Source organism: Peromyscus leucopus, chromosome 20 (assembly GCF_004664715.2).
Source record: "Peromyscus leucopus breed LL Stock chromosome 20, UCI_PerLeu_2.1, whole genome shotgun sequence".
NCBI classification, from domain to species: Eukaryota; Metazoa; Chordata; class Mammalia; order Rodentia; family Cricetidae; genus Peromyscus; species Peromyscus leucopus.
In genome coordinates this window covers 21,685,087-21,697,211 of record NC_051080.1, presented here as the reverse complement: position 1 = coordinate 21,697,211, position 12,125 = coordinate 21,685,087, and the positions used below count along the sequence as shown (strand labels likewise).

At 47.0% G+C, this 12,125-nt stretch overlaps 1 protein-coding gene across 11 annotated transcripts in view; it reads left to right on the top strand.

The window, feature by feature from the left end:
* The window catches only part of Asap1 (ArfGAP with SH3 domain, ankyrin repeat and PH domain 1), a 311,987-nt gene that overhangs the window by 273,767 nt on the left and 26,095 nt on the right, over window positions 1-12,125 (top strand). For all 11 annotated transcript variants that reach the window (XM_028876034.2, XM_028876031.2, XM_028876033.2 and 8 more), the window contains 2 exons: window positions 1,331-1,438; window positions 3,233-3,455. In XM_028876034.2, coding sequence (XP_028731867.1) covers window positions 1,331-1,438; window positions 3,233-3,455 — 331 coding nt within the window. The remainder of the gene's footprint in view (window positions 1-1,330; window positions 1,439-3,232; window positions 3,456-12,125) is intronic.

Sequence of the window (12,125 nt, the reverse complement as noted above, 5' to 3'; positions counted from 1 at the left end):
ACAGAGTGGGCCAGTTGTAAAGAGAACAGGTTTATGTTGACTCCTGGTTTAGAGTAGAGGGCTGCGTCTGTGGTGGCCGTTTTCCTGTCACAGTTAATCCCATATAAGAGACATGGGAGTGCCTCTGTTGCCTGATTTTTTTTCCCTCTTCTAAAGTCACCAGTACTCAGCCATTGTGGCTCCTTCCTAATAACCTTATCTAGCCCCATCACTTCCCGCAGGCCCTGCCTCTTAGTACCGCACCTAAGTTTCCACCCTCTCAAGACCTTAGATGAGAACTAAGTTTTAACGGAATGGACTGGGGATAGTGGTGCATGCCTGTGATCCAGGCACTTAGGAGGCTTAGGCAGGAAGACAACAAGTGGAAGACAAACCTGAGCTGCTCAGCCGGGCACTGCGGTAAGAAAAATAACTGCGTTTCAGAGACCACAGCCCCAGCACATGGGAAAGAGAGGGTAGGAGAAGAGATTACATTCTGCTGGGTTTCAGTGTCTTCCGAGTGTCCGATTCCAGGCCTGGCAGCTGTAGGTTTTGCACTTTTTGTTGTTTTGATATTTTTATTCGTTTCTTGTTTTGTTGAGTCATCCTGGGGGATTGCAGTGGGAAGGAGAAAGAAGAAATGAACATGAGGAGGATAGCCTCCAACTTTTCATCTTCCAAACTCAGTCTACCCAGTGCCAGGGCTGGCCCCACAATCACCGGCTGTATTTTGTATTCTTAGTATTTCTTAAGACTTATTTATTGTTAGCGTATGTAGATGCGTATTTACATGTATGTCTAAGTACCACTTGTGTGCCTGGTGCCTGTAGAGACCGGAAGAGGGTGTTGGATCACCTAGAACTGGAGTTACAGGTGGTCGTGAGCCACCATTGTGGGTGCTGAGAATCAAACCTAGGTCACCTGTAAGCACAGCAAGAGCCATTTCTCCAGCACCTGTAGTTTGTACTCTTGGAGTCCTCTGAGACCATTTTCTCTACCCACACTTCGTGAACAAAGGAGAACCACAGATTGCCTCCAACTTCCAAGCTCTTCCTCTTCAACCTGATGCCTCTTGGTCTAATTTCCCAACCCATAATCTGAAGTCCTGAGGATCTTTGCAGTACGGAAACTTTGGCTTTTGGAGAAAACCATGCTATCAGACTCAGAAAGGTTTCCCCTGTGTGTGTAGGTCTTCACAGTCCCAGCCAGTCCTACAGCCACCCAGCTTGTCTGGTTCGAGCTGTGCCCACTGGGCCGCGTCATGACCCTTCGGGAGTGAGTGAGGGGCTGCTTGTCTGTTGGGGTATTTGAGCATTTCCACGAAGTGGTGTGCACTTGCTGTTCCTTCCAGCTTTCCCAGGCTAAATCCGGCAAGTTCAACCCACATGTCCATGTAGAGTATGAATGGAACCTTCGGCAGGACGAGATGGATGAAAGCGACGACGATCTGGATGACAGAGTGAGTACAGAGGGTGTGTGCCCAGGAGCGCCCGCCCTCCAGAATTCTGAGCCACTGGCCATGAAATGCATTGATGTGGGTCTTAGGACCTGATGAAGCAATTTGATCCTTGCTAGGTGCCACTTCACAGCTGGACCCTAGAACCAATGGAAAGATGAGACTTGAGTCATTGAAGGAAGTGACTCATGCAGTTGAGGGGCCGGCCAGCTGGCAGCAGGCTGCAAGGCCCAGCAGCAGGTGATAGGGCAGATTGCTGAAGGGGGGTCTGAAGGCCAAATTGCTCACCCTTTAGGGAGCCATGGTCACTTTTTCTTAAGCTCTAAGTAGCTGAAGCCCACTGACACTTTGGAGGGAAGTCCAAATCCCACTGACTGAAGTTGTAAAAAAGCTACATCTAAACTGATGTTTAACTAGAACATTGTAACCTTATAAACAACTAAGTAGTAAATATTCCTAATTGTCACTTAGGGAGGACTTACATGTGGTCTAAGCTGAGCTAAATATTTGTCTGTCAACTCAGACTGTCTTTTCTGAAACTCCCCGGGATGTGGTTATTGTTCCCAGAGAAAACCTACTCACAAAGAGGACTTGGCCCTTTTCCGACGCCTCCTGCTGACAGAGACCATCTCTAGGATTCAAGCCCAGGTCCCTATGACTCTCATAGGTGGCGGTGAACTACCTCTGAGAGAGTTCAACCATGTTCATGGTCAGATGCATGCCTGGCATTTCCTGTGTGCAAGGCAGGACATAGGGAACGCTCAGACAAAGAGGTCCTAAAGCCACTCTCCATTTCCAAAGGAGAGACACGCTAATTCAGATGGTAGTGTGCCTGTCATGGTGAGAGTTTGGGGAAATCCTGAGGCCTAGATCAGCAGCCTTGGTAAGCCCTGCCCATCTCATCTCATCGAGGAAACAGCACCAGACACAGGTTTCTGAGAGAAGTGGGCACTGGCCAGAGAAAAGGAGGATAGATTCAACTCATGCTGTGAGTGGGAAACATTCCCAGGAGGAAGGGGAGGAGGTGCCCTGCAGAGTCAGGAGTGGTTTTGGTTTTTTTTTTAGGCCCAAGCAGTCAGAAACCAGCGAAGGTTATTAGCAGGACTGGATTTCCTTCCAGCCCTCGCTTCAGAGTAGATGGGGGGAGAGAGGAACTAGAGCCGTTCTGCTGCAGTGGGAGCAGCAGATCACCGTGCTAGGAATTTGTTAAGAGGGTCTGTCTTAGGTCTCCACGGGGATGCAGGGAATGCGTAATTGCTACAGTTATATTTGGATGGTGCTGATGCCACCACCATGAAGGAAACACCACGTGGCAGTTGAAATGGTTTGCCGCCTAAGAATGTAGGTGGGATTTAACGCTCCAAGCCCTTGGCAGTGGGTAGTCCCTCAAAGCCAAGTGTGGAAGAGGCCGTGAAGGTAAAAGGTTTGTACAGGGAAGAGGACTTTGTGTAACAAATCATAGGTTCGTGGAAATGTTGTTCAAATGAAGCAGGCACGTCCTTTGCAGGGAGGTGTTTGTTGAAGGCTAAGTGTAACTGTGACCTTACCTGTCACTTTGGAATGCCCTGTTCATCCCTGACTGGCACTCCTTGGTGGGACTATGAGTGATGAAGAAGGAGGAAGTATCAAGTCCTCCTTTCGCTGTGTCACTGCTGTGAAGCTGTGGTGATGGCTGGCATACCACCCTGAGGGCCACAGGAACCAGGTGACCCCTGACTCCGCTCTGCCGGAGTCTGCCGGACAGACACCTCAGGGACAGTCCTTGAGTCTCACCTCACCTGTTGTTTCCTGTACCAGCCGAGCCCCATCAAGAAGGAGCGCTCCCCCAGGCCCCAGAGCTTCTGCCACTCCTCCAGCATCTCGCCACAGGACAAGCTGGCACTGCCAGGGTTCAGCACCCCGCGGGACAAGCAGCGACTCTCCTACGGAGCCTTCACCAACCAGATCTTCGCGAGCACAGACTCGCCCACGTCGCCCACCTCCGAGGCTCCCCCTCTGCCACCTAGGAATGCCGGGAAAGGTACGGGCTTGAGGAATGCTTGTGGATTTTGACCTCATGGCTGCTAGTCTGCTCTGAGTGGCAGAATGTGGAACGTACCGTCGGGGGCAGCTCAGCATTTAGACTGTCAGTTCTCAGGCGCCCGTAGGGGGAAAAGGTAGTAAGTACATGGGTGTTCTTGGTGTGTTATCTCACGGTAAACTTCTGTGAGCTACGTGATCTCGTGCCCATCCTACAGAAAAAGAAACTCAGATTAAAAGAGATAAAGTGACTTTGCAGTGTGGCACAGCCAAGAAGCAGTTGAGCCTCAGTCCGAGTGCCGCGTGGCCTGTCCTTTCTGTAGCAGGAATATACTCTTGGTTTTTCTGAAGGACTCTTCTCTGTACTGAGACGCCTCTGTTAAACATGCGACTGTCTGGACCAAAGAGGAAGCTCAGCTGGTAGAAAGCTTGTCTTTTATACATGAGGCCCTGGGTCTTGTCCCCAGCACTGTGGAAAACTGCGTGTAGCGATTGCATCATCACTGTTCTTCCAGATAGCCCAACCTCCATGCTTTTGCTTTTTCGTTTTGTTTCTCTAGACAGGGCTTCTTTGTGTAGCCCTGACTGTCCTAGAACTAGCTCTGTAGACCAGGCTGGCCTCAAACTCACAGAGATAGACCTGCCTCTGCCTCACAGGTGCTGGGATTCAAGGCCTGCGCCACCACTGCCTAGCTACCTTCATGCTTCTTAATCTAATTTTTTATGTTCTTTTAATGACTTCAATATTCATTTCCCTCTCCTTTTATCACTTTATATCCATTACTTTGCACTCTAAAATATGAAATAAAATACCCGCCATACTATTAGTCTCCTTTATAATCCTCCTGTCACTTGGGGGCCTTCCTCCACTCACAAGATTCCTATTCAAATGAATGACTATTACTGATTTAAAAAAAAAAAAAAAAAAAAACAGCAGCGCTACCATAGCAACATCCATAACGATAATAGCCCTACTTAATTGGCTGGTACAGTTCAAGGACCAGAAGTTCACTATCATCATTGACCTCATAGCAAGTTTGAGGACAGCCTGGATTTCATGAGACTGTGACTCCAAGGTGGGGTGGGGTTGTCATAGTAGGAGGCAGCACTCATGAAGCTCTCGCCTCATGAGAAGCCACACACCAAGCTTTACTCATCCCGAGGACTGCCGAGGAGGTAGGTACAGTTACTGGTATCTAGCAAATGAAGGATTAGAGCTCGCAGATGTCGAGTGACGAACTACCTAAGGTTCTCATCTACCTGGAATCCTAGAACAGAACCCACAGTCTCCCACCCTGGATGAGGTGGTTTTCCCCAGAGACTTGGGGGGATTGCCTAGGCTATTTATTGTTAACTCTGAGTGTTGTCAGATACCTTCACCAGCCTTGCATCTCAGGCCAGTGGAGATGGGTCCTGTTCTGTTCCCACAAAACACTCACCCTTTGTCCTCCCTCCAGTCAGTGTGGAGGGTCAAGCAAAGTGCAGGAACGCTAGCGTCAGGGTTTTTACACCCAGGGCTACAGCTGAGGGTGCTCAGAGCTGTAGCTGCCAGAGAGAGAGTCCACAAATTCGGATTCTCCCAGTGCAGTGCGCTCAACCCAAGTTAGCCCAGGTTTCCAGTGCCCCTTGGCATACAATGACGGGCCTATTTGAATCACACTGGGGCTATTTTCTGGCAAATGTGAGCTTGATTCAAAACTGTTTTTTCACAGCTTATTCTCCATTGAAATTGTGTTATAAATGGGAGCTGTGTTCTTAGAGAGACCCCAAATGGCCTTGTAGATCATAAAATAATGGGGAACGTTACAACAAGGCTTTGGCATGAGCTGTTCTCATCAAAGACAACAAGTGGCCTTAACAGCAAAGCACGTGGAAGCCAAGTGTCTCCACCATTCTGCACGATCTACTAGAACATGCTTTTTAAAGACCACTAACCTATCAGTCTACAGATCCATACTGTGTGAGCCCTCTGCAAAACCATGTCCCCCGGCAGACCATGCTTCTAACAGGAAGATAGAGAGGAGCCTCCAGACCCGAGGAGGTGATGGAAGAACGGACTCAGAAGGATTTCATGGGCCCTGGTTATGCAGCGACAGGCAGAGCCTGCACCTGTTCAGAGAGCCTCCCCTGACACCAGAACCCAGGGACCAACCCACCCCACCCCCACCTCCTGCAACCTCCTTGTGTAATCTCATCTCGCTGGGATGTAGAAAACCATAAAGTACACTATCTGGCTTAGTGCCAGGCATCACTGGCCTGCATTGAATAAATTCTAACTAGCTCTTTACCAAAGACCCGGAAAACAAAGACTGCGTTTATTTAGTGGTTCAGCTGCTGAAACAGGAGCTCAGAGACTTGGCCATAGCAACCATGGTTAACTAAGGGTAGACCACCTACCCCTCCCTTTACAAATAATTGAACTCGCTTTGCCGATGGAGGTCCATCCCCCCGTCCCCCCTCTCTGGGACATCAGATCATCGGACTGTCTGATGCTGACACAGACCGGCAGTCTGTAATGACAGTTCCCAGGCCCTGCACCGTGCTGCCCTTAGCCAGCTGGGCTCACAGGCTGTCACATGTGGAAAACTTGTAGTGTTTAGACTGGAGTTCTTAGAGGCCACTGTTGAAGAGTCAGCTGACAAAGACACCCTGTGCAGAGGTGCCTGTGTGTCGTGGTCCCTGTGTTCTTCTCGGTCCATCCTGCTAACCAGCGGGACCATCGGCATGAGAACAAAGCTGTCTGGAATCTCTCCACAGCAAGGAAAGCCCCGGCCCTTGACTGTAGCAGAAGCCACCCCCACAGACACGAATTTAGGGACCTCCGGACAATGGCTTCCTGTCACAGGACAGATGCCTCTGACAAATTCCCCACAAATAAGGGCATTGCAAAAGGTAGTAAGAGAAAGAATTCCTCTGAGCCCAGCTCAGGAGTATTTTCAAAACCTCCCAGCTGTCTCATTAGAATTCAGGAAGTTGGATCTAAATGACCACCAGCCAACGCCTCCTGTGCTTGAGTAGTGCCCTAGCGAGTCTGAACTCAGCAGCTAAGTGTGTAGATATTTCTCACCATCAGCAGCCCCTACCCAACACCATTTAAACACTAGGAGTACCTCAGGCTCACTTGGATTTATTTGTTTTTAATCCTTACATTTAAATGCCAGCCTAGAACTTTGATTTCTTTAAACCTAAGAGGATCCTGAAGGACTAACACTGTCTGTATCCCATTATACAGACAAAAGAAACTGAGCCCTAGAAAAGTTAATGAATTCCCTTCCGATCGCACAGTGCTGAAGGTAGGAGAGAGTTAAATCGGCCCATGGCTTGTCACCTCGGATTTTCTTTCCCTGTCAAGGGAAATCGGTTGTCTTTCTCTTGTCTGCCTCATGGAGTAGTCCTCAGAATCCAGTGACACAGTGTATGGAGAAATCATTTTGGAACGTTCTGCTCCAAGGCATTCCTGTTAGGTGTGCTGGGCCGCGGCCGCAGCTGCTTCTGGAGCGGAGGGACATGGGGAGCAGCCTATCTGCACAGCCCATCCCACGGAACACGTACTTGCTTAGGTTTGGTTGACTATCAACTCTTTTACAGTCATTTTAAGGTTTAGAACCATGGCTGTCTGCCATTGTTCATCTTCATGTGTGTCACCGGTATCATCTTCATGTCTTTTGTGTGTCACCAGTATAAATTTAACCCCAACATGGAGTCATCGCCTCTCACAAGATTGTGGTAGAGATTAATTGAGGACTGTAGGACACACTGGGCACACACAACATCTGGCACCATGTAGTCCATCAGGTTGGTCCTCTGTCTGGCTTTAGTACCTCTCTGCCACTGCCCCTTTGAAGGGAAGGAGTCTTCAGCCAGGCATCATGGCACGTGCCTTTAATACCAGCACTTAGGAGGCAGAGGCAGGTGGATCTCTAAGTTTGAGGCCAGCCTGGGCTACAGAGGGATTTCCAGGACATCCAGGACTACACAGAGAAACCCTGTCTCTTCGGGGAACTATGGACCAGAGTGAAGTGATCCATTGACTGGATTAACATGTAACATCGCGAGACCTGACACGCACTTGCTTCTTAACCGAAAGGAACTTTATAAAGTAAGGAATGATAAATCTGATCTCAGTGAGCAGTAGTTGGTTTGAGGAACTAAGTTTTTAAGCTTTTGAAAACAGGAACAACTAGTGCTAGAATCCAGAATTATTATCATTCTTAATAGCACGTGGATACTTGAGAATGCTAACCCTGAATCTCATGCCTACTTGCTATGACAGAGACGTCCTGCCTTATCTAGGCTGTAGCCTCAGTCTATGACAGCAGCAGCTTGTACAAAAGCAGCACCTTACCTGGTACTGTGAGCCACAGTGGGTGCTGTTGATGACAGCCTGGTGCCGCAAAGACTATTGTGCCAGGTGCTGTTCTTGCCGTCACTCTCGGTGGCGAGACTGAATGCCTTCATTAATCAAAGAATATAGTTTTAGAGTTAACAACAATCAGACCGCTCTATCTGTATCAGATCAGACCACAGCTACCTGGGCAGCCACGGATCCTGGAAAGCCTTTCAGACTTCCTTCCCTCTCCAGGAAGCTCCCTTTCCTCTGCCCACCGAGACCCCAGGATTCCTTCTTCTTAAAGGCCAATCCAGCCCTGTGTCTTTCACCCTATATTTAGTTGGCCCTGCTGAGTTTCAGGATCTTCATCCAGAAGTAAGCATTCAGCATTTGCCTTGCTGAGTCACTGCCTTGAGCACACAGTGACAGGCTAATGAGTCTGTGCAGTTCCACCAGAGTGTGCTCATTCAACAATGATTTCAGGAGCTGGAATACAGGGGAGAGTGAAGAAGGCCTGTGTGAGCTCGCTGAACAGTTAAGAAAGAAAGCATGAAGTGCACCATCCGGTCAGTAGGGGGCGGTGCAGGAGGAGCGCCAAGCTTGCTGCTTTGAAGGAAGGACAAGGTTTCCATTTCTTCCTGCCCTAGTTAAAACTCCTCTAGGACAGAGGCTATGTATAGGTTGTCTTGGCACAGTGCAAGAGAAGGGTGTTCATCTGTGTCAGCGTTTATTCAATTTATAAGCAACAAAAAGAAACAGTGAAAGTATGCCCCAAAAGTATATAGCTGAAGGAAGGAGTAGGCACACATAAGAAGACCACATGTCGTTGGGAAGCGACAGTTCACTTCTGAAGAGCGCTGTATAAAATGTGTACAACAGTTCTACCAAATACAGCTGTGCATGCATTTTATACACAGCGTCTCCTTCTCAGAGGTCGGTGGCAGAGGTCAGAGACAAGTGGAGAGGGAGCGACCCCTCAGCTGGCCATCAGGAAGAGCACCCCTGGCTGAGAAGTCTTTTCAGCAGCAGTGCTCAGATCATACACTGGTGACTTCGCCATTTGCTGGGGTTTGTGTCTCCTGGGACAACCCTTTGAGTAACATGGTATAAGAACTCATAGGCTCTGCCCTTAAATCACATTGGATTTGTATTTAGCTAGGGCTTTATTTTTTTTTTTATTGTTGTTGTGGCCTTTATCGGATTTCCCACATTCCTTTTTTTTATTATTTTAATTGTTGTTAAAGCCTTATTATTTTTTTAAAAACTTGAAAATAAACAGAAACATTAACATACCAAAACTAACCAGACCTTATGGTTAAAATAGGTGTTCAGAATGGAAGTTGTGATGTACCAGATTTCTTTTTTAAGCACCTCACATGAAGCACCTTTGGCTGGCCAAAAGCTTTGTCTTCAACAGGGACCACTGACTGAGGCTCTTTGGTTCTTATGTCAACCTGACTTCTAGGGTATGGAAAAGAGGGAAGAGGAAATCCTGATTTCTCTTGCTTGGGAAGGGGTGGTGATAGTGTGTACATAATTGTTACAGAAGCAACCCTAAGGCCCTAGAATCTACACTTTTACCAGTATCAGCAAGAGACTGAAGGGCAGATAAAAAGCTAAGGCTGTTCTCTGTATAGAAGTCAACAGACAGAAGAACAGGTCGCTTTAACAGCTCCTTCCCTCTGGAGTCCTTCTCTGTGCAGTTACCCAGTACCTGCCTTTATCTTCTGTTTGTTACGGTGATTGACGTGCACTTCCCAGTCCTTTAAGCACCATACTATTAAAAAAAAAAAATTGGATCAGCCACAATGAGAGAATGAGCCACATAAATTTAAGAGATGTTTGTAGGGCATGCTATTACAACAAACAATAATGATTGTAGTGAGAATTGCTAAGACAGTAGTAGGTTTGGAGAGTTCTCACTACATTAAGATACGAGGTGATGAATGTTCATTGGCTGGTTGAACCATTCCATAATGTGTACGTGTTTCAAATCAATGTAGTGTGCACAATGAACATAGACAACATTATTGAATAAAAACATAAAAAAGGAAAACCATTAGAAAATTATAGAACTCTTATCCATATTACCAGAGTTACTTAGATATAACTTTAGTCATTAACTTTTCTGTAAGGCATGTTAGAATATGTAAATTACAGCTCTACAGAAAAGCTTCTCAAAAACCTGTCAAGATAATTTTTCAAGCCATTTTCTGTGAAATTTGAAAGTTTCCCTTTTAGTTGGTGTTCAAGTAGAAGACCTGGGTTTTCCACTCTATTGAAACGCAAATGTACAACGTACTGGAAAATCACCCTGCTGGCTTGCACCAGGAATTGTTTGCAAGGACGTGCATTGAGTGCCCAGACTGTGCCAGGCACCAGCACTGGGAGATAGAAAAACAATCCCATCTCCCCTGGGGAAGCATGCAGGTGGGAAAGGAAGAAGATCAGTTGCTGTGGTGCAAAGCAGGGGATATTCTAGTCCCTGGGAGCCTTGTTGAAGCCCAGACGTTAGCAGCATTCACTCTAGAGAAGAGGGATGCAGTAAAGAAAAATTCTGAATGAGGTAACATCTCAGTCCCTCTTTTGGGCAACAAAATACATTGTATGGCCAGGCCATGGTGGTGCATGCCTTTAATCCCAGCACTCAGGAGGCAGAGGCAGGCAGATCTCTGTGAGTTCGAGGCCAGCTTGGGCTACAGAGTGAGTTCCAGGATAGGGTCCAAAGCTACACAGAGAAACCCTGTCTTGGGAAAAGAAAAAAATACATTGTATAAAATTCTCAAAGAATTAATAAAAATATTGTGGGTTTTTTTTAAAAGATGAGGGCAGGAGGTAGAGAGGGATCCCCAATGTGTGTCTGGGGATCCTATACAGAGAGGACTAGTGTAGTCAGAGAAGCAAGCTGTTGTCAGGACTGAGTGCCTGGGCTGGAGTCAGATCTGGTTCACCGGCTTCTTATCTTCTCTGGCCAGCTTCCTAGATTCTTGGATCTGGATTCTGCGTAGTTGGTAGTGACTGGGTGACTCCTGTATACGATCATCCCTGAAGTCACATATACATAGCACATCTCTGCTCTAGATGTATCTCTATTAGCATTTTACTTCAGTATTTGGTGCTGGACAAAATTTGCAGCTGCTTCATATGACCTTTTCCTAAGATGCACTTCACCGGAAAGTCCCTAGATGGCGGTAAAGATGAAATTACAAGAGAAACTCACCATTGTCTATTATCTGTTTTGCACTTATTTCCATTTCCTCATACTGAACATTATTGTTTTTCTCGCGGACCATGCAGAAAACGCTGCCCTGGACCCGAGGATCCAGCAGCACTGACTACTGGGGCGAGCGCCTCTCCTGCTCCTGAGCGCCTCTCCTGTTCCTGATCGGTGGGATCTGCCATGGCAAACCTCTCACAGGATTATATTGAAAGTCAAAAAGAATAACATATTCAGACACAGTTGAAGATGGCGCAGGCGTAAGGCTGTAGGAACCGTCCCCCTATTATGAAAATGGTTTCCAAAATTTCAGTAACTAATAGTGTGACTAGGCATTGGTTTAAAGTAACCATAAAGTTGCCTTTGGATGTCACATCAGCTAAACAGAACCCGTTCTATAACTAGGGTCATTTAATCCTAACGCAGACTGCTGCCTTACTGAGATGAGCAGTGTTTGCTGCCACAGTTTGGCCATCTTCGAGAATTAATGACTTAATCCTTGTTAGTACTAGCCATTAATTAATAATTAAAGCTATCTTAAGTTTACCCAGGAAGAAGGCCAGCAGTAATTAAGATTTTATTTTACTACAGAATATAAAAACTCCGCTGGAGCCTTTCCGGGTCACCAAGTGTCTCCTGTCCTAGTTAAGCAGCTGGTATGGCAATGTTCTTAGCCTTTTCCCCTCTTTTCTTCTGCTTCCCTTTTTTCTCCCTAAATGTTTACAGAAGCTGAGTTTGGTGGACATAGTTAAAGCAGGCCCATGGCAGGATTCTCTAAAGAGATACCCACACAGGTGCCCAGCTAGTGCTTGGCATGCACCCTCACCTCAAGAATGTGTATGTAATGCACCTCACTGCTTCGAAACCGGCTTCATTAGCTCCTGTTCAGACGTTGAGTATAGCATACAGTTTGGGATTTCCAGAACCATTCAGAATTAGAACAAAAAGAGGCTTCAAACTTCTTTACTCTAGGTCATCTCAGATCCGTTGTTATTTAGGGGGGAGAGTTTTAAGGAGAACTTGCTTGTTGACTAAAAGAAAGGCTGTCGTAGAATTAAAAGTTAAAACCATCAGTAGCTGAACACTCTGATGCCTCAGCCCATGGGCCACTGTTGAGTCCTCAG